At 39.8% G+C, this 27,406-nt stretch overlaps 2 protein-coding genes across 2 annotated transcripts; one reads left to right on the forward strand and one right to left on the reverse strand.

Annotated features, from left to right (window-relative positions):
- Positions 1–540: 540 nt before the first annotated feature.
- On the forward strand, positions 541–1,017 carry LOC114276637 (RING-H2 finger protein ATL52). The gene has a single exon (XM_028218434.2). The coding sequence runs from the start codon at positions 541–543 to the stop codon at positions 1,015–1,017; it is 477 nt and encodes a 158-aa protein (XP_028074235.1).
- Positions 1,018–18,082: 17,065 nt separating this feature from the next.
- Positions 18,083–22,977, reverse strand: LOC114276662 (vacuolar protein sorting-associated protein 2 homolog 1). Its single transcript, XM_028218466.2, has 5 exons — positions 22,656–22,977; positions 20,235–20,365; positions 19,549–19,653; positions 18,436–18,696; positions 18,083–18,344 (listed from the first exon to the last, which is right to left on the reverse strand). The coding sequence occupies exons 1-5, from the start codon at positions 22,690–22,692 to the stop codon at positions 18,204–18,206; spliced, it is 675 nt and encodes a 224-aa protein (XP_028074267.1). The 5' UTR covers positions 22,693–22,977; the 3' UTR covers positions 18,083–18,203.
- Positions 22,978–27,406: the final 4,429 nt, after the last annotated feature.

Raw genomic sequence — 27,406 nt, forward strand, 5'->3', positions numbered from 1 at the left:
TAAAAAATAAATAAATTTTTTTTTTTCGCTTAACCGGTCGACCAACCGGTTGACCCCGACACAAATTTGATGAAAGTGTACCGTTGGAGCGAGTGGTATCAAATTGGTAAAATGGGTCATTTTTTACTCAAATTTGGTGAAAAATCTGATTCACCGTTGGAGATGCTCTAACTTCTCATGTTGTTAGCTAATATTATCTGTTAAAAAATCTATTTTGAAAATAAATATAATATGTACCCAAAAAAAAAAATATATAATAAAGTTATATGATTACAAATATCGGATTAATTTATTTTTCTGATTGATCTACACACAAAAAATTACAAAATAAATGATTTAAATCATCAAAGTGATACCATGGAAATAATCCAATCCTTTAAGATAAACTCAATTTTCCATATGAATAAATAAATAAATGAACAGAATTCTCTTGACTTCTCTCTACATATACCCTTAACCTCATACAAAAACCAAAATATTGTGGGTGATGTTCCAAACTCTTTCGCACCTCCCTCAGCACCTCCCCCACACAAGCCCAACATGCCCGTTCTCTACTATGGCCTAGCGGTAGTTGGCACCGCCGCCGTTGTCCTCGCCATCTACAACCTCATCATCATAAAGTGGTGCGCCGAACACCACCACCAACGCCGCCGCCGCCCCGAGGGATTGGTCAGAACCTTAGAACCCATATCGAGCCGGAGTTTCGACAACCCTAATATACACTTGGTGGGAAGTTTTAAATACAAGAAAGAGCAAGGAGGGGCTCAAGATCAAGGGTACGAGTATGAGTGCCCTGTTTGTTTGTCTGTTTTTGAAGAGGGTGAAGAGGTGAGGCAGTTGCCTAGGTGCAACCACTCTTTTCATGCTGCTTGTATTGATATGTGGCTTTTTTCTCACTTTGATTGCCCAGTTTGTCGGGCTCCGGTGGAGCTGCCGGTTTTGAGGCGGCACGCGGTGGCGGATCGGCCGGACAATTCAAGAGAAGGGCTGCTGGATACAACAGCCATCCCTGTTTGAATGTCTTCTTGTTCTTCCTCTGATACTTTTTGTTTTTTTGTCTATATAAAATGATGTTTTTGTCCTTGGTGGCTGGTGGTTGGTGTGTGAGGACCAAATGACTCAATTTGGCTATTAAATTTTTAATTGGCAAAAATTATTCTTTTAGAGTTCTTGTTATGAAATGAAAAAATTTACTGTATTTTGAAATGATTTTTTAGTTGAATAGATAATTGTAAGTGAAAAAAATGATTAATTGATATTTTTAATGTGGTATTTTAATTTTTTTAAACTTTTTGATATTTTGGCTAACCAAATAGGATTTAAGAAACATCGTCATGAGTTTTAACTCTATCGCGTCGACTAATCCCGAGAGATCAATCTCACTGCCTATTTACAAGATCAGAGCAAACACCTTATATGGACTAGACCCAAGGAACTTGTTTCAGCGAATATTAAACCTAGGGATGGCAATAGATATGGCATGGGTTGAAGCCCCCCACCCCACCCTCCCGCACCCCAATATTTGCTGCTTATCCCCGCCCCGACCCGACTCTTGTAAAACTCTCCCCCACAATCCAAACTCACAAATGTAACCCCCACCCTCGTCCTACCCAATTCACAATACAATCAGAAATTTAATAATAATATTAAAACTTAATAATTAAAGCTAGAAAATTACATTTATAATTAAAATAATATATTATATATTGTACATATATTAAAATTATATTATATGTAACATAATAGAAACCCAATAATATATTGTATAGATATTATATATATTTTATAAAAATTCAACAATATATTATACATATTATTTATTTGTTACTACATTTACGGGTCGGATAGGATTCGAGTAAAAAATATTCTTCCCCACCCCCAACTCAAATCAGAATTTTTTTTATAGGTTTCTCCAAATCCAACCATACCCTATTCAACCACGCCTGAACCCATCTCATAATCCCATTAGGATCGAGGAAAGTCAGGGACCTGACAGATCAATATATTTTGCCATCCCTACCTAAGACCTACAGGGTCTACACCCTCAGGCCCAAATTGTGCCCACTAGACCCAACTATTTTTATATCTTTACTTCCTAAAATTTGTTACTCTTGACTTCATAAAATGACAATTATATTTTGAATTGGTAAATGCAATTCATTTAGAATTTTTATAGAATTATTTATCAAAATAATGTGTTAATGGCATTTTTTATAGGGTTGATTATTCTTTACCCCTCAATTATCATTGAATCTCTCACTTTACCTTGTAATTTTAAAATTGAATATATAAACTACTTGTGTGGGTGAAAATCTGACCACACTGTCCGTTTAGTGATCAGCTGGAGAGCACAAGCAGAATAGATGGCTTAAGCAACCTGAAATAGAAAGAAAAAACTCCGGCGGTGGTTCTTCCACCCGGGGGCACTCCGACGATCAAGTCAGTATATCTCTCAAAGATAATCAAGTACTAAACTGAATACTCAAAGTATAAATTACATACCTTAGACCCACGGGGGTGCCTCTCTTTTATAATATACTCAATCCAAGTCCCACTAGAAGTATGACTTCTATGAACTCTAATTTACTGTTTACTCTGGACTCTTTTAAGTGATAAAGATAAACTCCCAAAGAGCTCTATCCTTATCTTGATTAAGTCCCCTCTTTGCCTTAGGACTCTTGCCCCTTATCTCGGATTCCGATATCTTCGGAGATGACCTCGGCTTCTCCGAGATTACCTCGGCTTAACTACCAGGGCACGTGGCACCTCGGCTGACACGTCGGTGTCACCATGCCACGTGTTGGTATTCAGAAAATATATCCCCACAACTGCCCCCTAGGTTCTATTACCTCGGCATTCTGAGGTGATGGAACCTATTCCGAAATTTTGTTACTTCTTTTCTGAGTAATGGTTCAAAAACTGATTAGCCAAGATTATCTATTTTCAGCCGACGTGTTCTCTTCGGAGAACAAGGCTTCGGTCGTACTCTCCCACGCGCATGAGCTGTCATGCATATCTAACTGTTTCTTTTACGTGTTTCGTCTTCATTGGAGCGTGTCAGTGACGCGCCTGAAGCTGTCTGTTCGTTCGTCTGCGTCGTCTGACGCGTGCGTTACCCTAGGCGTAATGATTGCCCTAATTTTGCCGCCGTTTCACATTTTTGACAAAACTTTTCTCTTGCCTCTATCTTTTCTTCACTTTTTCATTCCGTCTTCTTGCTCTTTCTCTCTCTGAAAGCTCATTCTTCTTTGAATCTGCCATCGCTTCAGTCTCTCTTCTGGAACTGCGCTTAATCCCTCTCCCTTGCAAAGCCTTCTTTTGCTGTTGCAACCAATTTCTGGGTTCGGCGAGCATTGCCTTGGCTTCATTTGTCCTGGTAAGACCCTTTTCCTTTACTTCTTCCATTCTCTTTATGTGCTTTTGTCTGTCTGTTGCCATTACTGATCTTGTTCGAGGTCTTGGATTTATTCGTATCTTGAATTTGTGGCTATACCTTGGACTTCTATGCTTTTTCATCATTCTCTTTACCGCTGTTTTTGATTTGTTTCTATATCTCTATTGTTTCTGAGAACTATACCTCTATTTTTGAATCTGAAACTTCGTTTTTGTTTTCTCTTTTTTTGTGTCTGCCCCAGATCTGTGCCCTCGATTTTTATCTTCATACTTCATAGATTTGGGATTTGTCTGTAGAACCCTTAATCTTTAGGGAAACCTGAAAAACGCCCATTTTTTGAAACATATTCCTCTTAGTTTAAGCCGACATAATGGGTATGTGGAGGCATAGGGTAAATACCCCAACAAAACTTGAATACTTTAGGCAAGAATTCTCTATCCCAGCCGACGTTCACCTTAAGCTGGCTGGGGATAATGATACCATCGTGCCCACAGACCACACAATGCCTTTCCCAATAGTTGCTTTTACCGAATGTGGACTTCGGCTTCCTCTTGATCCCCTTTTTCGTCAAGTTCTCCATTTCTATAAGCTGAACCCCATGCAACTTACTATCAATTCCTATAGGGTAATTAACGGTATTATTACCTTAGCTAGGCAAGAAAACCTTAGAATCACCCTAGCTGACCTTCAATATTGTTATACTATGTGCCCTCTTGATCTGAAGGATAGGGGTTTTGTCTATTACCTTAAGCCGAGATCCACTCAGTACAAAATTATAGCCGACCTCCCAGACTCCAACAAGGGGGCTGGAGATGATTTTCTCATTGCTTCTGGAAATTGGAAATTTGGCCCAGATGAAGATGTCCACCTCTACCCTCTTCCTCGAACAATTACAGAGGGCAAGAGTAAGAGCCCTGAGTCAACACTTAGTTGTTTCTACTTAAGACTTTCATACTTTTTGTTTCTGACGTCTGTTTCTTTGCAGATCTCCATCAGCCACCGAAAAATTTTCGTCAATCCTTCTTCCCAGGAACAGATCTGAAAACACTTCTTGGCCTTCCAATCCATAAACGAAAAGCCCCAGTATTACTAAACTTCATCCCTACATACAAATCCACCTTACCCGACGTCCCAAGGAAAAGGAAGAAGAGTCTTTCTCCACCCACAGCCACAACCCTAACTGCTTCTACATCCCGAACAGATCAAGAGTCCACATCTGACCCAGCCGATCTTCCATCAACTTCGGCCCCCTACTTAATACCAATTCCTGAACGTAAACGTCGAAGAAGGCTTGTAAAGACTGCCGAGATGGTTCGTCCAAGGCCCGTCGTTCAAGACCTTCTCGCCGATCTTCCAACTGACACCGAAGCCGGACCAACGCAATCAATGCTCCCACCCAAACCAAAGAGAGCTAAAAAGGCTCAGCCTAAGGCCAAGGCTACAGATGCCGAGGCTGAGGATGCTTTGCCGATTTCGAAACTAGCGGAAAGCAAAAAATCAGCCTCTACTTCAACAAAGAGGTCTGCTGAGGGCCAACCCTCAGGGTCTACACAATCAAAGAGGCCAAGGTCATCGTCTGCGACGACCTCGGCTTCGAAGAAGCCCGACGTCCCATGGGCCCCTGATCTATCCCTGGAGGATAGGCCCATTATGGCTAGTGAAAGTGCTGATGACATTAATGTTGCTGTCGCTCTTAGCACTGCTCTTCTTCTACCAAATGATTTGGAACGAAATGGCAAGCTTAGTGAGTATGAAAATTACGCTCTTATGCTCCAACACTCCGCTCAAGTAAGTATTTCTGTTTGTATTTGTGTTTTTTCCTTCTGTTTCTTTCTGAGAAAATTTTCTGATACTTCTGTTTTCATTCAGGCTATCCAACACGCCCATTCATTTTCAATGCAATCCTTCGAAAATCGTCAAAGATTGGTTGATATGAAGAGGGAAGCATCTTCAATGAAGAGAGAGATAAGGGCCCTTGAAGCAAAAATGAAAAAACTGGAGGATCAGGCCGAGGCTGCAACGAAAGTTCAAACTTTAGCTCTTGAGAAGGCCGAGGCTGCTGAAGCCGTTAAAAAAGTAGCTGAAGCCGAGAAAAGAGAGGCTGAGGCTAGGAAGGCCCAAGCGGAGAAAGAACTCCAGCAGGCACTGGCCACAAAAGAGGCCGAGGTCAAAGAGGCCGATGAAAAGGCCTATGCTCAAGGTATGGCCGATGTTGCAGAAGACTACAAGCTTCAAGTCAGGCAGGCATGCAACAGGGGATTTTCCCTTGGTTGGATGTCCTTGATAAAGAAGCTTGATCTTCCTGCTGACTCGCCATTTGCGCAAGGCCGACGCTATTCCCTTACCATTTCCTCCACCTCCTCCTGAAGGTGAATCAGAGTCTGAGGCCGATGCTGTGGATGAAGATGAAGAACAAGATGATGGTGACGCCTTGGTGAGAAAACCCAAGGATGCTGCCGAAGCCAAATCCCCTCCTCCTGCTGAGCAAGTTATGGACTTAACTTTGGATGAGGAGGGTGATGAGGTTGAGGGGGCACCCAAGGAGACTGCCACTGGGGAGCTATCGTCCAATCTTCTCCTGATAGAAAGAAGTGTTGAGGAATCATTGGCAGAGATTGATGCCGAGATACAAGCGGAAAAAGTGGCCGACGAGGTTCCTCCAGAATCGTCCGAGGTCCCAGTCCCTGCAGTGGCTAATATTGAAGAAGCTTGACAAAATTGCCTTTTGTATTTTTTCCTTCTTTTTCTGTACTTTGCACTTTGTACTTTTTTACTTTCTGGATAATGCAAAACTCTTTCCTTTGGCCGACGTGGTTTCTTTAATATGTAATTGCAACAGTTCTTTCTCTGGATGTTTTGATCTTGTGATATTCTGTTGACTGCTTCTGCAAAGTCTTGTACTTAGAAAAGATCTTTTGTATGTTGCTTCCTTTGTGCAATCTTCTCGGGGTTACATACTTCGGGTATAACCATAAAACTTTTACTTCGGCAAGAAACTGTCCTGCAATCTTTTCATAAATTTCAACAAGTATAGAACATATAATTCGGAATGTAAACTTTTGCAAGCTTCTTCTTAAGTTTCAACAAGTTTTAAACGGTTATCTTAGTCTTACCTACTTGTAAATTGCTACAAATTTCAACAAGTAATGAACAATATACTTAGCCTTTATTTTAACCTGTAACTTTCTGTGTACCTCAGCGGGTGATCGTATGTCGGCTTAACATAAACTTGTAAATTGCTGCGAATTTCAACAAGTGTTAAGCATCTTCCCTAGGGTTTAAACAACCCACATATTGCTATGAGAACTTAAGCAATAACCTCGGCCTATCTTCGACTTGTAAATTGCTACAAATTTCAACAAGTGAAGATAAGGAATCAGCTTAATTCCAACTTGTAAATTGCTACAAATTTCAACAAGTGAATTAAGGAATAACATCGGCTTAACTTCAACTTGTAAATTGCTACAAATTTCAACAAGTGAAGATAAGGAATCAGCTTAATTCCAACTTGTAAATTGCTACAAATTTCAACAAGTGAATTAAGGAATAACATCGGCTTAACTTCAACTTGTAAATTGCTACAAATTTCAACAAGTGAAGATAAGAAATCAGCTTAATTCCAACTTGTAAATTGCTACAAATTTCAACAAGTGAATTAAGGAACAACATCGGCTTGACTCTGCCTGAGTTTGATATGTCTTCAATAAACATCCATGCATAACTTTATCAATCATATATGTTGAAAGGATTCTGAAAAGACTTTATTGATGATATCGGCTAAACAATGATGTTTATCTAATGGTAGAAAAATTTCAAATTACAAGTATTCCAAGGTCTGGGCAATGCTTTGCCCTCATTGTCCTCAAGCCGATATGCTCCATTGCCTAATACTGAAGTAACTCTGTAGGGTCCTTCCCAGTTTGGGCCAAGCTTGCCCTCCCTGGGATCCTTCTTGTTCCCGACGACTTTTCTTAGGACTAGGTCGCCAACTTGAAAATCTCTTGGATTAACCTTCTTGTTGTAAGTTCTGGCAAGCTGTTGCTGGTATACTGCGAGCTGAATCGCAGCTTTCTCTCTTCGTTCTTCCAATAAATCCAAGTCTCGGGCTAACAGTATGTCATTGGTGCCATTCTCTACTCCCTGGGTTCTGATCCCTGGGATGCCGATCTCCAATGGGATGACTGCTTCTGTGCCATAGGCCATGGCAAAGGGGGATTCTCCTGTTGATCTTCTCGGCGTAGTCCGATATGCCCAAAGTACGTTGGGCAATTCGTCCACCCACTTTCCTTTTGCTGCCTGGAGCCTCTTCTTTATTCCATCCAGGATTACTTTGTTGGACGCCTCTGCTTGTCCATTGCTTTGAGGAAAACTTGGTGTTGAGAAATAATTCTTGATCTTGAATTTTGCACAAAAGTTTTTGATAAGTTTGCTGTCGAATTGTGTTCCGTTGTCGGCAACTATTGCTCTTGGAATCCCAAATCTGGTGATTATGTTTCTCCAAATAAAATTCTTGACATCCACATCTCGGATTTTGGCGAGAGGTTTTGCCTCTATCCATTTTGTGAAGTAGTCTGTCGCTACCAGCAAGTATTTTCTCTGCCCAGTTGCCTGGGGAAGTTGTCCAACCAGATCCATGCCCCATTGGGCAAACGGCCAAGGGCTGGATACTGGGTTTAGGTCGGCAGCTGGCTGATGTATCAAAGGTGCAAACTTTTGACATTGTTCACACTTTTTTACATAGGCTTCGGCATCCTTTTGCATGTAGGGCCACCAATACCCTTGGGTAATGGCCCTATGGGCTAACGATCTGCCCCCAGCATGGCTTCCACAAATTCCTTCATGAATCTCGTAAAGAAAATCTTCAACCTGCAAAGGGTGTACGCACCTTAAAAGTGGTCCAGTGAAGGACCTCCTGTAGAGATGGCCTTCCGCTGTTAGACTGAATCTGGCTGATTTCAGCCTAATTTTATGTGCTTCTTTATGGTCTTCTGGCAGCTTCCCTTCTTTTAGGAATGCAATGATTGCATCCATCCAGCTTGGTCCAAGGCCCACGCACATTGCTTCTTGTTCGGTGCTCTGTTTACCTATACTCGGGGCCGACATGTAGTCGATCATAATTGTTCTTGTTTTTCCAGTTTGAATTGAGCTGGCCAGGTTGGCTAACGCGTCGGCGTGGGTGTTGTCATCTCGGCTAACTTGGAGTAATCTGCAGTTCTGGAATAAGGCTGCCAGTCGGATGACTTCCTTTGCATATGCCGACATTCTTTCGTCTCTGGCTGCAAATTCTCCTGTTGACTGGTTAACAATTAGTTGTGAATCACAAAAAACAATTACCTCGTCTGCCTCTGCTGCTGCTGCTAGCTTTAGTCCTGCAATTAATGCTTCATATTCTGCTTCATTATTAGAGGCCTTGAACCCCAGACGGATGGACTGTTCTACAATTTCTCCATCTGGAGATATCAGCAGTACTCCTGCTCCTGCTCCCTGGCGGTTTGAACTTCCATCGACGAATAGTCTGAATGAATCGCCGATGTAGATGCTGCACGGTCTGAGTTTTTCTTTCTCTTGCTTTTTTGTCTTTGACTGGGATTCTTTTTGCTTGTTGGGGTGATGCTCATCTTGGCTCGACGGAGCCCGAGGTGTGATGGCTTCAGGTGTGAGTTCTGCGACGAAGTCGGCCAAAACTTGGCCCTTTATTGCTGTTCTTGGCCTGAATTCCAGGTCAAACTGGCCCAGTGTTACTGCCCATTTTGCTATCCTTCCTGTTAAGTCTCCTTGATGTAATAAGGACTTCAGTGGGTGCTCTGTTAGAACCACGATCTTGTGTGCCTGAAAGTAATGGCTCAATTTCTTTGAGGCCATCACCAAGGCTAGCATTAATTTTTCCAGTGGTAGGTACCTTGTTTCCGCGTTAGCCAGAGTCTTGCTTACATAATAGACAACCTTCTGCTCCCCTTTTTCCTCTCGGATTAGCACTGCACTGACTGCGTGTTCAGAGACTGCTAAGTACAAAAACAATTCCTCCCCTGGGATTGGGTTAGAAAGGACCGGGGTTGTGGTTAAGTACTTTTTTAGGTCGGTTAAGGCAGCTTCACATTCTTCCGTCCATAGGAAGTCTGTGGCTTTTTTCACCAGGTTAAAGAAGGGTCTGCACTTGTCTGAGCTTCTGCTGATGAATCGGTTTAGGGCTGCGGCCCTTCCAGTGAGCACTTGAACTTGCTTTGCCGATGTCGGACTCTGTAGTTCCAGGATGGCCTTGATTTGGTCTGGGCTGGCCTCAATGCCTTTTCTTGTTACCAGATATCCTAGAAATTTACCTGACCCAACTCTGAAGGCACACTTCGAGGCGTTGAGTCGGAGCCGATATCTTTTGAGTATGTCAAAGACCTCTTTTAGGTCGGCAAGATGACCTTCTGATTTCTTGGTCTTTACGACCATGTCATCGATGTAAACTTCTACTGTTTTGCCAATTAGATGTTTAAATATCTTTGTCACTAACCTCTGATAGGTTGCTCCTGCGTTTTTCAGCCCAAAAGGCATTACCATGTAACAGTACAGGCCTTTCGGGGTGATGAACGCGGTCTTTTCCTCATCTGGTGGGTACATAGCAATCTGGTGGTACCCTCTATATGCATCTAAAAAACTCATCCTTTCATGCCCCGAAGTGGCGTCTACCATTTGGTCGATTTTGGGCAGAGGAAAGCTGTCTTTGGGGCAAGCTTTGTTGAGGCTGGTAAAGTCTACACAAACCCTCCACTTGCCATTCTTCTTTTTTACTACTACTGTGTTGGACAGCCATGTTGGGTACTGAACTTCTCGGATGGCTCTGGCTTCAAGGAGTCTGTCTACCTCTTCTTCTACTGCTTCGACGTGCATTAGCATCGGCCTTCTGGCTCGTTGAATCACAGGCTTTGCCGATCTGTCGACATTCAGACTGTGGCAGGTGACCTCGGGGTCAATGCCAGGCATTTCATAAGGTGTCCAGGCGAACACCTCTATGTTTGCCCTTAAAAAATCTTCCAGTTCTTTTTCCTCTTCTCTAGCTAAGCCCGAGCCGAGAAGAAAAAATCGTTCTTCGTCGCCCTCCTGGACGAGGATTTTCTTTAGCGCCTCTTCGCTTTTCTCGGTTGGTTCCTTCCCGACGTCTTCTAGGACTTCCATGTCCTCATCTTCAACTTCTGCTTTCTTTGGCTCCCGTATACTACAGGTGGATTTTATTGCTGCCATGGAGCAAGTTTTGGCTTGTAGTTGATCCCCTCTAACTTCTTCAATCCCATTCTCTGTTGGGAACCGGAGTAGTTGATGCAACGTCGAGGGAACTGCCCCCATTGCATGCAACCACGGCCTTCCCAAGATGATGTTGTATGGTGAGGGTGTGTCAATTACCAGGAATTCCGTCATGATCTTCTTAGTGCCGGCTTGTACTTCTAAGCTTGTTGCACCCAGTGGCCATGTCGGTGTTCCGTTAAAGCCGACCATTGGGCCGCTTGATTGTTCTAGGTCGTCGGGGTGAAGGCCTAGCTCTTTGTAACATCTGACATACATGATGTCACAGGAGCTGCCTTGATCTATTAGGATGCGTTTTACTTGGCATTCCCCAACCTGGAGGGATACTACCAAAGCATCATTATGCGGATGTTGGACCAGTTCTAGGTCGGCTTCAGTAAAGGCTATTATTGGCCCTTGGCATTCTTCTGGCCGATGTCTCTTTTCCCCGACTTGGTAGATATGCTGTAAATGTCTTACCCTCTGGGTTTCTCCTCTGACTTCGTTTTCGTTGACCCTTGAGTGGATCACATTAACCACCCTCGGTTCTCCTGCTTGTGGTAGCTGTGCTGGGGGAGGGGGTGCCGCTGGTGCTTGAGGCAACCTTGCCTGCTCTTCCCTTGTTCTGGCCTCATCGACCAGGTCCCTCAGAAGGCCTTGTCTTACCAGGTCCTCCAAGTGTGCTTTTAAGGCTCTGCAACCTTGAGTTGGATGCCCTTCTTCATTGTGGTAGGCACAACGTCTACCAACGTTCCTTCCCATGAATTCCCCCGGTGCTCTTACTGGAGCCCTGAAATAAGGTTGATTTCGAATCCGATCTAAGATTTTATGGATTGGGATCCGGAATACCGTTGTTACCGCCTGCTTATTTCTCAATTCTATTTCTTGTTTGGTCGGTCCATTGTTGACTCGGCCTCGCTTTGGCGAGCCGTTTCCCTTTTCTTGTTTCACCTCCTTGTTTCCCGATGTATCTTCCTCGGCCCTGGCGTATTTCTCAATTCTTGCCATGAGTTCTTCCATGCTTTTTGGCAATGTTTTTGCCAAAGATTTTCGTAGTGGACAGTCATCTTTCAGGCCGTTCTTGAAGGATACGACTGCTACTTCCTGGTTGCATTCGGGTATTCGGTTGAACACCTCGTAGTACCTCTTCGCATAGGCCCTGAGGCCTTCTTCTTTGGTGATTCGTAGAGCCATCAAAGCATCAACCCTCAGGGGTTGCAGCTTGTTGGTCACGAATCTGGCCACAAACATCTCGGCCAAGCCTTCCCATGTCTTTATGCTTCCTTTTGGTAACTTATGGAACCAATCAGATGCAATTTCCCCAAAGGATGAGGGGAATACTTTGCAGAGCAACGGCTCGTTCCCGCTATATAACGCCATTGAATTCAGGTATAGCCCAACGTGAAAGTTTGGATCTGACTTACCATCGTAGATTTGAAACCTCGGCATACTGAATCTTTTGGGCGGTTCGAATTTGTCCAGTTCCACCGAGAAGGCTGTCTTCGGTTTTACTGGGAAGTTTACCTCGGCTTCTGCATTCTGCTGCCTCCTCTTGAGGTAGTCCCTTAAGTCTTCTTTGCTCCTCCCTGGAGCTCGGCTGTCTTTGGATTTTAGTCTTTTTGGTACACTACTTTCGGCCTCGTGGTGGGGTCGTTTGGATCTTTCTTCATGGGTTGTGTCAAAATGGAGTACTTGCCCCTGAACATGTTGATGTTCTTTGGGGTCTGGATTCTTCATGTGGTGTGTCCTTCGGGACTCTTCTTGCCTCGGCTTTTCCCGTCCGACTTCCCTGGAAGGCCGGTGAGAATGCCTTCCGCTTTTGGTATGCTGAGGGACCTCGGGGATTGTTTTTCTTCCATCCTTCTGAGTGTTGTTCGCCGGCATCGGCGTATCTTGTAGCGGGTATGGTGGCTGCATAACATTATTCTGCATCATGAAGTTGACGACTGACTGGAGGTCCGCCAACTTGTTTGCTAGTTCTTTCACTTCTTCATCCCTCCGTAGGCACCTGTCCCTCCATACCTGGAGGTTATCTTCATTGTAGTACTTTCCTTGGTTTGCTCTTTTTGACATGTCGCCTTCTGGGATGACGTCGTTCTCTCTGTGACCCTGGTCACGGGCTTCTGCATTGTGGTTATCTCCTTCGATGTCAAGGTCAATTGGTCTGCCACTCCCAGTGGGAGCGTCATCCCCAATATTTTCCTGCTGTCCGTTACTGGCCATCTATTCTTCCTTCGTTCCCACAGACGGCGCCAAATTGTGTGGGTGAAAATCTGACCACACTGTCTGTTTAGTGATCAGCTGGAGAGCACAAGCAGAATAGATGGCTTAAGCAACCTGAAACAGAAAGAAAAAGCTCCGGCGGTGGTTCTTCCACCCGGGGGCACTCCGACGATCAAGTCAGTATATCTCTCAAAGATAATCAAGTACTAAACTGAATACTCAAAGTATAAATTACATACCTTAGACCCACGGGGGTGCCTCTCTTTTATAATATACTCAATCCAAGTCCCACTAGAAGTATGACTTCTATGAACTCTAATTTACTGTTTACTCTGGACTCTTTTAAGTGATAAAGATAAACTCCCAAAGAGCTCTATCCTTATCTTGATTAAGTCCCCTCTTTGCCTTAGGACTCTTGCCCCTTATCTCGGATTCCGATATCTTCGGAGATGACCTCGGCTTCTCCGAGATTACCTCGGCTTAACTACCAGGGCACGTGGCACCTCGGCTGACACGTCGGCGTCACCATGCCACGTGTTGGTATTCAGAAAATATATCTCCACACTACTCAACTATATAAAAAAAAAAACAAAAACCCTCTTCAGGAAGGGTGAAAAGTAAATTAATTTCAATAGTTGAGGGATTTAAATATACAATTTTAAAATTGAAGAAAGTGATATTTGGTGATAGTAAAATATAATTAACCATTTTTTTTAATTGTAAGACGCATCTTCATAAATCTAGTGGAAATTACTAATCACTGGTGTTGTCAAAAAATAATTACAGATTGATAAAAAAGTTTAAGCTTTTAATTATTAATACTTATGAAGTTTATCATTTATTTGTAATTTTTTTTCAAAACCAACACTGCATTGGAACTTCCCCTTAAATCTATCATAACATTCTACATACATTTTATGAAAAATGATATACAACTTCATTTTCTAGATTTAATGATGTGTGACTGAGATGATTGGTTAATAATTAAAAAAAAATATAAAAGAGAGAGAGAGAGGGGGAGAGAGAATATTATCTTAGATATTCTAATAGATTAACACATTATTAAGGCCAAGTTTGGAAAGTGTAAAAAAAATCAAAAAGTTACTCAAAAAGTTAAAAAGTTATCACTATTCACCAAAGTCAAAAATTACGACTGCACAACTCCTAATCCTGATTTTCCCCTACACACTAATTTATATAATTTTTTAATATATATTTTTTCATAAAAAGTCAAAAAGTTAACCCAAACATCCATATTTTTTCCCTCAACTTTTTAGTCTAAAAAGATAAAAAATACACTTATTTAGGACACCCTAAACAACCCCTAAATTCAAAAAATGAGTAATTTTTAGGTTAGAATAGCGATACTCACATTTTATATAGGAATTTTCTATTTGAGTGTGTCGGCCTAAGACTCTTAGGGGTTGTTTGGGATATCCTAAATAAGTGCACTTTTTGATTTTTTAGACTATAAAATTGAGAAAAAAAATATGATTGTTTGGGTTAACTTTTTGACTTTTTATAGAAAAATGTGTATTAAAAAATTATATAAATTAGTGTATAAGGGAATATTAGTATTGAGAGTTGTGCAGCCATAATTTTTGACTTTTGATAAATAATGATAACTTTTTAACTTTTTTGAGTGACTCTTTGACTTTTTAGCCATATGCCAAACTTGGAACCATTCTTAATCTTTACAGTAATAATCTTGTAAAACTCATAAAGCTAAAGTAATCAAGTTGAAAGGAAAGTTAGAATGAGTTCTGCAAGATTTCTGCGAAGATTGATTATTGCATAGAATCCAACTTCATTTAATTTGAACTACTTTTACTATTGAAAATTAAATTGAGTAATTCTTGTGAAAATTGATTATTGCATAGAATCCAACTTCATTTAATTTGAACTACTTTTACTATTGAAAATTAAATTGAGTAATTCTTGTGAAAATTGATTATTGCATAGGATCCTACTTTATTTAATTTGGACTACTTTTCACTGCTGTTAAAATATTTAAAATTTGTGCAGTCAAAATTTGTTTAATTTAACGTAATAAAATTCTCACCAATAATCAATCTTTGCAATAATCTTGCAGAGGATCCAAATCCAGTTTTTTGTGAGTCGATAGTCAAACGTGTAAATCCATTGATTTTTTATTTTATTTTGGTACAAATAAGTACAAACTTTCCACGTAGAAGAGATAACCCCAAAACAAAATACATATAAAAAAATAAATAAATAAAAAAGACCCAAAACAAAATACCAGCCCACTTATTATCTATAAATATATATAGATAGATAGATATAGATACGGTCTCTAAGGTGTCGTTTGGTAACACTTACGTTTCCAATTTTCTGTTTATATTTACAAAAATTTTAAAAACTCAAATAAAAACTTGTTTGGTAAAATTTTTGATTTATAAATCAGTGGTCTCAGTTTATAAATTTGGCCAAAAAATGAAAACACAAAAAATGTGTTTCCATTGAGTTTTGAGTTTTTTTTTTTTTATCACCCAACATTAGTCACCACCCGCCACCATTTTCTACCACCGTCTTCCACCACCACCACCCACCACCACCACCTTCCACCACCACCTGCTACCACCACTCACCACCCACCTGTTACCACCCGTCACCACTCGCCGCCACCACCACCACCACCCACTAGCCACCACCCACCTGCCACTCACTCGCCGCCGCCACCACCACCAGCACCACCACTACCCACTTGTCATCCACCCGTCACCACCCACCACCTGCCACTACCATTCACCGCTCGCCACCACCACCCACCACTTACTTACCACCACCACCCATAACTTACTTGCCACCACCACTCACCACCCACCCGCCACCACCACCTACCGCCCACCACTACCACCACCACCACCACCCACTCGTTACCACCTACCACCCGCCGCCATCACCCACCCACCCACCCACCACCACCACCACCAGCCACCCACCTGACACCACCAACTGTCACCCACCTGCCACCACCACCACGCACTTGCTACCACCTACCATCCGCCACCGTCACCCATCCACCCACCACCACCACCGCCACCTACCCGCCACCACCCGCCATCCGCTACCCACTTGCTACCACCACCCACCACCTACCGCTACCACCACCACCACCACCACCACCGCCGCCACCACCACCACCCACTCGCTACCATCCATCACCCGCCACCGTCACCCACCCACCGTCACCCACCCACCATCACTACCCACCACCTACCCGCCACCACCACCACCACCACCACTCACTTGCTACCACCCACCACCCGCCATCGTCACCCACCCACCCACCACCACCACCCGCCACCTACCCGCCACCCACCACCACCCGCCATCGGCCACTCACCATCCACCACCCACCACCACTCGCCATCCGCCACCACCACCCACACCTCCCACTCATTACCACCCACCACCCGCCACCGTCACCCACTCACCCACCACCACTAGCTACCCACCACCCACCGTCACCACTTTTCACCACCGTCTTCTGCCGTCACTTGCCACCACTTGCCATTTCTCACTCTTTTTTATATTTTAAATTTTTTTTAAACATTTTGTCAATTACCAAACGCATTTGTAGTTTATGTTTTTCTAAAAATAAACAAAAAATAAACAAAAACCAGTTTATAAAATTTTTGTAAATATAAACTGAAAACGAAAACGTTACCAAACACACCCTAAGAGTTTCAATCAAGTTCCTAATCTAAATTTTTTAATTTTTTAAAATTAAAACACGTTCAAAGGCAACTCATTATGTAACCAAACTACTCATATCATGTTAGCAAACAACTCCGGCGCATTTCCATTAGGAGAGTGAAACTAGGAGGGAGTCATAATTTGTGTTTGGTAAAATTTTCTAAATATGATTTGAGAATAGAATTGTATTTTAAATTTGTGAGTTTTGAAATTATAATTTGAGTGCAAAAATTTTACTGAATGAGTTTTGAATTGAGTGAGAAATCTTTGATGTGACATATAATATTTGATACAAAAATTTATAATTCATAACCAAACACACAACTCAAAATTCTATTTAAAACTCATAAAATTTTTTTAAAAATTCGAAAAACATTTTTTATTGAATAAATAAAAATTAACATGTGTCAAAACAAAAAAATTATGTACTGTTCCGGTTAACTGGCCAGACGACCAGTGGAACGTCTGGTGAAACGACCGGTTAGTCCAAACTTTCCCGTCTTAGGCCGAGTTTTCAAAAGTGAGTGTAAAATTAATTTTTAAAAACCACAACCAAACACCATGTGCAAACTAAGAGCTAAAATCACAATTCCAAAACTCTTCCAAACAAAGCCTTATATGATGGTTACAACTCTCTCAACAAAGCCTCATGTGATGGTTACAACTTTCTCACCTAAATCAGTGTAATGTCCTGGAGTAATTTAGTCGTAGCTGGAAGCGCTACCATCAAGAAGGAAAAAAAAGACCAAAAACAATGGGAATATCAGTCCAAGAGGCGTCATGACTACCTTGAATCTAATCAAAAACCTCCCCTGAGGAGTGCAGAGCGTGAGACAGCGAGAGAGAGAGAGTGGTTGAGGAGGACATGGGGCGGAGGAGGAAGGGGTAGGGAAAGGAGTCCACAGATTGTGAGAGAGAATGGTTAGGAGGAAGAGAAAGTGGAAGAGGGGAATAAGGACGAGGGGGAGATGTGGCGAAGTGAATGTGAAACAGGAAGAGAGATCCAGAGGTTGGCTTAGGGTAGACTCTAGTGTGCTGAGGTCCATGGTAAGGGATATGGAAAAGAGTTTTTGGAACTAATATAAATAAAAATAAAAATACTATTAGGGTTTAAATGGTAAAATATCACATTCCATCAACTTTCTTTGTCTGACAAAACTGCCGGGAGAGGTTAGTGTCATTTTAGAAACCTCAGGGACGTCAGTGCAATTTACCCCAAAAAAATGAAGAATCTATATATAAAACTACACTGAGGCCATGTTTGTTTGGGCGGACTGGATTAGCATTCCCATGACTAATAGTCCTAGGATTACGAATTTGTTGGATTACGTATCCTATCTTAACTAATAGTCAAGTTTAAAACAATTAATCCGTACTTCAATTATTTAACCAAACATCGGATTAATAATTTTATTGGACTATTAGTCCAATCCCAAGCTCATGTCCACCCAAACAAACATGGCCTGAAAGAATTAAGCATGAGACGTCAAAACATAATTTTATTGCAGCATCAGCTGTACCAAACCATGAGTTCATAGATTCTTCACAAACGTTACAAGGATACACCAATTTTTCAACTTCCAACTACTGCACAAGTAAACTACATTTTTCTCAAATTGTCTAACCTTGCCTGTAAATCACTGTCTATCCCAGTGTCGTCGTTTCCAGTTGCTTCAGCTTGTGCAACCACCTTGTTCTTTGCAGCTGGGGCGGCCACGGCAGATGATGGTGCATTCAGAAGCTGCTCATAAAATTGGAAATCCATAAACCATCAGCATAAATAGTTAGTGCTAATAAAACCCAATTAATGCTAAAAAATTTGTAGATAGTACCTCTGAATTCATATCAATTCCAATCTCATCAAGGACTTGATTCACGAGCTCTTCCGTTTCTTCTTCTTCCTCATCTCCTTCCAAAGCATCATCAATGGCGTCTCCCATGACTTCGGTAACCATTTCCATTTTCTCATTCTGCCTCTCAAATTCTTGCATTATTCTCTGGAGAGATGGCAAGTTCATCTGCCTATTCATCTGGCCCATTGCTTTTGTGACACCTTTCATTGCCTCCCCCATGGCTTGTGTTGACTTCAAAGTCTGATTTTTTCAAATATAAAAGAAATCAAAATTTTAGTACCACAACAAGCTAACTAGAAAAGTTCTTATAAATTTACCAGAGTATCCAAGGAAGAACTGAAACTTACCATTCGATGCAAATCAAATTTATACATGCCCAAATAAAAAGTAACTTTGAATTTCTTAGTAAACTGCTAAACAGATTTATCATCACCACCGCTCTTTTTTGCTCAAAATGAGCGTAAAAAGAAAGAAGAAAGAAGAAAGAAAAAAGGTTATGAAATTGAAACATGAGGTTCTAGTGGGGCCAAACCGGCGACGACCTAGTGCGCTACAGGAGGTTCTGGGCACTGGGCTAACCCAGTGAGTCTAGTGAGTGACTACTAGAGTAGAGTTAAGTCAAAAGGTACAACAAAAATAAAATAAAATTGAAACATGAATTGAGAAAAAGAGGGGGGGTGGGGCGGGGGAAAAAAAGAGAGTGAGGAGAAGAAGAAGATGAAGATGAAGATGAAGAAAGAAAAGCCAACTTGAAATGCCATGTGAAGAAGCATAAAAGGGCAGCCAATCTAAATTCAACTATAGAGGAACAAAGTATAGCAAACCCTTTTCTAATAGATCAGCACGTAAGTGCACAGAAATTTCAGAACACTATATGAGCACATGACTATACTACGTTTTCTGATCATCTAAAAAGCAACAATGTTCCCATTATTTCTTGGAACAAAATGTCCAAAAGGCAAATATGTGCTGACATGACTCAAGCTCTAAAAAGCAGAAGATGGAGAGATATAGCATGGATTAGAAAAGTATGACATAAATCAAAAAATAAATAATACGAATAATGAATGGTTAACAAAAAGCAGGACATACCTGAATTCTAAGAGCTACACCCTGGAGCTGGGATTTTAGCTTATAAAATTTTTCAACCTGATGACGTGTTCTAATAAGGTCTTTTGCCATCACCTTAACAGCTCCCTGTAACGAAAGCACTTCAAATCAAACATATATACTTAAGTTACATGGCTACAAAACTTGCCCCAATTGTATTTACAAATGATGCTATAAATGTAATGATTCTGCCAAACCTAGGCTATCAACACATTGTAAAACAATGACACAAACTCTAGAAGAATGTTAACCTATAATGCTGAATTAATTGCCAGAAAGAGGGAGGAAAAAAAATAAGTACATCCTAAAAATCATAAGATAACTAAGACCAGAATGAACTTCTCATGATTCGATAGAAAAATAAAGTTTCCAATGTTTCACACAGCATACAAAAGTCAACATCTAATAATACAAAATATCCATCTCTATGTATTGGGCAAATCAGCAAGATGATTTGAAACTCTTGCACAAACATAACTTGAATTACATATGGTCTGAATTTCCATTCACATCTTAATTAAAGTCATTCATCTTAAAGGGCCTGGGAAGACATCAAGCACTCAAAATTGAATAACCAGTTTAATGTACTTTTGTAAAAAAATATCATATATGATGTGTATATAAAAAGAGGAAGGAGGAGGGATATTCAATCTAACAAGAATACATACCATCTGTCCTTGCTTGGCACTTTTCTTTATCTCTACAATCAACTTTTTCTCTTGCGCTTGTAAGCCTTGTCTCTCTCTTTCTATTTCTCTGATAGATTTGTCCAGCATCCTCTTATTTTCCCGCAGAAGTTCTGAGATTAAAACCACAAATTCAACTTATAAATGACAATTTTCAAGGAGTAATCATAACCTCAAGCTGCATGATCTTAATTTGTTGGCCTTATATTTCCGATAAGTAAAGCTCAAAGGGCAATAGAGATAACCATGACCCAAAAAGCCCAAATTAATGCCTAGGCCGTGAGGCTTTGACGTGAAGAGATGATTAAAACTCGCAAGCCAAGACTGTCAAATGAAAATTATAACAAGTAGCAATTACACCAATCTACAAACTACTTATTAATAAATAAATTTTTTTTAAAAAAAACTCCAATATACTCTTTTCTTATAAAACACTACGAACTAATAGCTATGTGCAAACTTTTAATGTATACATGCTGCAGGGAATTATGTGTAAAATGCCAATCATTAATACCAACAAAATTTGGCTTGTAAACAGGACAAGTGACTTACCATAATGATCCAGTCACATAACATGATTCACGTCTACACCAAGCAAGGTTTCGAAAAGCGGTTGTGGTCGTTATAACGGTTGCGGTGGCTCAGTTGTGGGGTATAAAGACAGTAGCGTAATGGTTGTGGTAATCAGAACCGTGATTTTTTTTTTATTTTTTGCACAATTTGAAAAAAAAATACTGATACGCATATTTTTTTTAAGAATCACATTTATTGGGGTTTAAAATAGATTTTGATCAATTTTTGTTAGTTTTTAAATATGATCCAATATATTTCATATTTTTAAATCACAATAAAACGAATTTTTTATATTTTATTTCAATAGTTAATGACTTTAAGAATAATTAATTTTAAGTGTCTACAAAATTATTTTTAACCAATACCTGAACTAACTACATAAAAAAAATATTTATAATTATTAAATGAAATGATTATAAAAATAAAAATTGTGTCATAAATAAAATTATTTTTGTGCTATTATTTTTTTTTTAAAAGACATTTCTTTAGACAACACTTTACAACTAACTAAATAAAATTATTTACAATTAAGTATTAAATGAAATGATTATACAAATAAAAAATTATGCCATAAACAAAAGTTATTTTTGAGCTACTAATTTTAATTTTTTTTAAACATCTTTTAGACAACACATTACAGTAAAAAAATAAAAAATATTTACAATTACAAATTAAATTAAATGATTATAAAAATAAATACAACCACTGTTTATATATTTTTCATTTTAAATGCTAATGTAATAAAATAAAAATTAAAAAATAAATTATAAAGAAAAAAATTCATACAAGATTTTTTCTTTGGACTTTAATCAATTGAGTATTCGTTCTTTTTTTTGTATGTTTTTTTTTTTTTTTTTTTTGAAAGGAAATGAAATTGTTTAGAATATTGTAAAAGTGTGTAACACACCGTTACGGTACCGCTACGGCTATTACGTAACACCAACATAGTTATTATACATGTGAATTCCTGTCACAATGCAAAAGCAGGTGCAACAAATAGCGCGCTTACCATTGCAACCGTTACGTAACACCGCTTTTTGAAACCTTGACACCAATTCAAGTGAGGGAAACAAAAGAACTTAGTTTATATTACAATATCATCTACATTATTCCAGCTTAACTGGACACTTGTAATTTACAAAGCGAGGGGTTTATAGCATTGAAACTAATACATATTATATTAATACTGTTAGGTTAAATCAAGCTTTTAGGAGTTATTTAGTGGTTGAAATCAAGTAGTTTTGTTCGTTAGTTGATTGGTAGACTGTATAGTAGTTCACAAGTCAGCTTCTGAGTCAATCATCAGATTGTTTCCAAGTATCTTAGAAGTCAGATTCTCCATTAGCTCAAGTTGAACACACACAAGATTCAATCCTCTCAAAATTTGGTTTTCTTCCTCTCTCCTTTTTTTCCCTCTTTCGTACTGATTTTTCATTAAGGCATGCATCATCAAACAGTAACAACAAACATGGCAATTTTACAGACTCAAATTTTCAAATACACAAATATACACCTGATTCAATTTAGGAACTTCTCACTTTTATCAATTTAAACCCTTTTCCAGTTTTTTCCATCCAATTCTCAGCAATTACAGAAATTGATCAGCACAACCTTAGGCAAATGATAAACAATATGAAAAACCCAAACTTCAGATAGCATATGCCACTTATGATCATGATCAGAACATCCATACACAACAATGAAAACAAAAATTTGAGTTTTTTTTTTTTTTGTGTGTGCAGGAAATCATGAATTAATACCATGTTTCATCAAATTTCAATCTATATAATTCGATTCAAATCAATTTCATATATAGATCGAAATATGAACCTGCGGGAGTCTTCCGATTGCCGAAGAGGAAACTCATCTTGCTCGATCAACGAAGGCCAAGTGAATTCCGGTGAATCTCTCTCTAAAAACTCAATCTGATCGCTCGTTCTCTCTCTCTCTCTCTATAGTGATTCGATTTGACCTTTGATTTTTGCTTTGGGCCTTCGATGATCGAACTATGCTTTACGATTACGCGGTGTGTACGTAGTGGTTGGGGAATGAACACGGGAATCTACATTTCTATTTTAGGTGTTTGTACACGTGGTGGATATCGGAATCCACTGAAGAATATCTTAATTGTTAAGCTTTGATCGGGTCGGGCGAGTTTGGATCAACGGCCCTGATGAAATGAATTTTTGGGGCTTGAAATGGGCTGATTTGGGAAGTATATCGGATATGGGCCTGACTATTGTTGTATTATCTTGGGGACCCATGACACCGTTTTGAATAATATTTGTGTTTGTGGGGTAAGAAAATCATAGTTATAAATTTGAGTAGGATTTAACAAAGAAAAAAGAAAAATGTGAAAAAAAATATAAGCTAAATTTTTTCTGTTTACTATTTTCTTTTTAAATTTTATTCAAATTTCTTTACTTTTTTTATTTCTCTCTTTAAATTTTTATCCAAATCTTTGATTCAAATATAACGTAAAATAGATAGTCTATTTTTAAATATATACTTGTCATCTATTTTTTGGAGATAAATACAATAAAATAAAAAGGTTATAATTATCGAATCGATCTAATTTTTTTCATAGATGATATATATTGAAAGTTTTATAAAATAAACGATTCAGATCATTAAAACGAAGCTTATGTTGGGCTCTACAAACCTCTCAAGTTCTCTTAAATTCATATTTGAACAGAAAAAAGTCCAATCCTAGATTAAAAGGCTCTATAGGCTCATCTTGAACTCTTTTATTGATCCAAACGTTTGTTTTGTTGTGTTAACTAAATAGATCATCTATGAGAGGAAAAAAAATCAGATTGATTGGATATCAATACTTACATGTTTGAATCACATTTGTTTTATAAAAAACAAACAGCAAATATAATTTTAAAAATATAGTGATTCCGATTTTGACTTGTCACTTGTTGTATTCCGGACTCGGGTTCGTATAATTTTGAATGGTTATTCATATTTTGTTTCCCTTGTCTCCCCTCTATTTTGATTATCGAGTTGTAATTGTACGTTTGGAACAGGTTAGTTGATTGTTTTCCAAACCTATGATGCCCAGATTTTGGCTCTTCCACTTGAGTAGACATTCTTGCGCTCGAGCGGGCTTCACAAATTTTGCTCCTCCGCTCGAGTGGCCATTCTTGCACTCTAGCGGGATTTGTCAACTCTCAGTATTTTTGCAGATCTGCAAATATTGAGAGAGTGCATTGGACGCTTGAGCGTCCAGTCTTACGCTCGAGCGAGGTCCTTTGTCTGCAAATCTTCTAGAAGTGTGTATCCCACGCTCGAGCAAAGCTTTGTGTCTGATGCTCGAGCGAAGCTTTCCACGCTTGAGCAGGCTGTGTTTATAACAGTCTGTGAAGATGACATTTTAAACCACTTTTTCATTCATCTCTCTCTCTAAAACTTTCAAAAAATCTAGATCTTGAGTTTCTCTCTCTAAAACTCACATTCTCTCTACTATTTCATCTAGATCCATTGGAATTTTCACCCTAGTGCCTTTGAGAAGAAGGTAGAGCGTCTCAAGATCTTCCTTTTTATCCGAATAGAAGTGGGTTTCGATGTCCTTGAAGTTCCACTCTTGCTTGGCTCGTCTTCTCTTTGAGGTAGAGATTTTTTACACTTTGTTATGATTTTTAACTTAGTTATTTGTGGTTGTGTAACAATGGTGGGTTTTGGGAGCATTTTGAACAAACCTAGGGTGCGAGTGTAAATGGAAAAGAAGGGTTTTTTGTGGAAATGAAATAAAGGAACATAGGGTTTGAAAATGAAGTCATGTTATGTCAAAATGGTTGACTTTGGTACTTTGATTAATATTTTGAAAATGGGAGATTTTTGCCCTAAAATGATTATCATATTCATTTGGCTTAAATAATTGAGATTGGTGTTGTAAACATGGAATTGAGCGAGTGTTGAAATAGATGATGGAATTGAGTATGTAATACTTCATACCTTTGGAAATTTTGAATAAATTATTTGTCTCGAGATTCTATATCTGTTTAGAAATATCTGTATTGGGCTATCGGTGGAGGATAGCTTTGATTGTTGTAGAAATTGCATGTGGATTAGGTGAATTGAAGTTAATATTTTGTTGGTTGTCGTTGAATATGACTATATTTATATACATTGCATATGTATGATTATTTGGGAGGAGAAATGGGATGTACTCCATATGTGATTATGTATTTATATACATTGTATATGCATGATTGCTTAGGAGGAGATATGGGATGGACTCCATTGTTTGGGGGGAGAAAGAGGATGGACTCTATTGTTTGGGAGGAGAAAGGAGATGGACTCCATTATAATTAAGTTGGCCAGAGTGTCCTAGTTGAAAGTCCCAAAATTTATACATGGGTACCGATCCTACGAACGAAATATCTGTAAAATGGTAATTTGAAGTGTTTGCGTGTTGTTTGTGAAACTGTTGAACCATTAAGTTGTAGTCTCATTTGGATTATTGGAAAATAATGAAATTAGCTCATGTATTGAAACTGATTGAAAGGAAATGAAATGATATATGAACTTGGTGTTCTATAACTATACAAATGTGATCATTTTATTTTTGGTATTGTAAATGTGCTTTGCACTTATACCTTTGTTAAACCTCATATATTGTGCTAGATTATTCTTGATGGGCTATGGCTCACCTATTTGGGAAAAATATTTTCAGATAATGATGGCATACCTCCACCAAGGCAATAGCATTTGAGGGACTTTTGGGAAACAAAAGCTTCTTGTTTTGTTTCACTTTTGTATAGCCTAGGGCTAAAATTGTATGAGCTAGTCTCACTTTTGTTGTAACCAAGCCAAGACTTCGAAAGGTGTAAGCCTGAAAGGCGTCTATTTACGTTAAACTCTTTTGTACTATTAATGTTATGAAATAAAAGAATATTATACTCTGATTTTGCTGTCATTTATGTATGCTTTCGGGTTATATTTAGAGCATACTTTTGAGAGTGTTACGACCTGGTATCAGAGCGTACCGGGCTTGGATACTTTGGATACATAGGAAGTGGTTAGTACCACAATGGGTTTGTCTCGCTTGCTAGAGACTTAAGTGTGAACAATATGTGCTTTTATGATAACATGCTTATGTGATTATATGGGTATGGGATTCAGTTCCTCAGATGTTGATCGGGTCTACAAGTTTCTGGAAGTCCTATTAGAAGAGCACCTAATCACTGCTGTTTCTAATTGGAATTCTAGCAACGCCGCAAGACGTTCATTATCCATAAAGGAAATTCGTATGTGTTTATGTGACTATGTGCTTATATGAAGTGAATTATTGTTGTCCAACGTTTTAGGATGCGAATGAGTTAGCTTTGGCACATTTGTAAATGTGCTAATCTCTTTCGTTACCTTTATTAGGATGTCAGGGCATGGACATGGTGGTGGTAGGCGTGGTAGGCCTAGAAGGCACAAGGTGCCTATACTGGATGATATTCTAGCACAGAATGAGAGAGTTGGTCAGGCCAATGTGGCCGAGCCAGTCAGTTAACAGGCCATGGACACTTTAGCCCGCGAAATGGCCGAAGCATTGCGGGAATCTATGGACATTCTCAGAGCTGATAATCAAATCCAAGCCCAAGTAGCTAAGGCAGGGCCTCCTTTTTTGAAGAGAGAGTTTTTCTGGTCAAATCCAGATAAGTTTTTGGGCGATCCTAAGGAACCACTAAAGGCAGATGAGTGGCTAGAATAGGTAGTGAAGATGTTTGAGATGCTTGGGATCGAGGACAACCAGTTGAGGGTGATCTTGGCGTCTTTCTAGCTGAAGGGAGATACGAGTCAGTGATGGAAGTATGCACGGGGATGCATTGGAGGGACTTGGGAGGCTTTTGTCAACGCCTTCCAGGACAAGTTTTTTCCTCTCATAGTTAGGGAGAAGTTGAGGAACCAGTTTTCCAAGCTGGTGCAGTTGAATACACCAGTGGCTGAGTTTGAGGCCACATTCACTAGCTTGTCTAGGTTTACACCCGAGTTAGCGGTAACTAAAAAGCGCCGTTGCTTGGAGTTTGAGAAATGGTTGAAGACTGAGCTCATGTTCAGAGTGGCCGAATCCATGATTAGAGACTATGGGCACCTTGTAGAAGCAGCGGTCCATCTTGAAACCATTATGCAAGCTGAGAAGGAAACGATGAGGGGCTCTAGGAGAAGTTAGGATAGTCAGGGGGAAGGTAAAAGACAGAGGGGTTCTAACTCTCAACAGTTCTAGAGAGTGCAGACGAGGTCTACCATTCCAGTGCCGAGTTCGGGTTCTATGAGAGGTGGCCAGGGAGATGTGACTTATTTTAAATGTGGTCAGTTGGGCCACAAGTCTCCAACTTGCCCGTAGAGATATGGAAGGCAGCAAGCAACTTCATCTTCGGCTCGCTCTCAGGACCAGAGTCAGAGTAGAGGGCAGCCGCCCATTTGTTATCAGTGTGGATAGGCGAAGCACCTAAAGAGATTTTGCCCTTAGTTGGGTATCACATCTGGTGCATCCAATTCGAGGCAGACTCAGAGTCTCTAACCAGCACAGGCCTCGAGGGCCAATCAAGGAGCCTCTTCGGCTTATTCAGTGCATCAGGCTT

This window comes from Camellia sinensis, chromosome 13 (genome assembly GCF_055761805.1).
Source record: "Camellia sinensis isolate YWXY chromosome 13, ASM5576180v1, whole genome shotgun sequence".
In the NCBI taxonomy this organism is placed as follows: domain Eukaryota; kingdom Viridiplantae; phylum Streptophyta; class Magnoliopsida; order Ericales; family Theaceae; genus Camellia; species Camellia sinensis.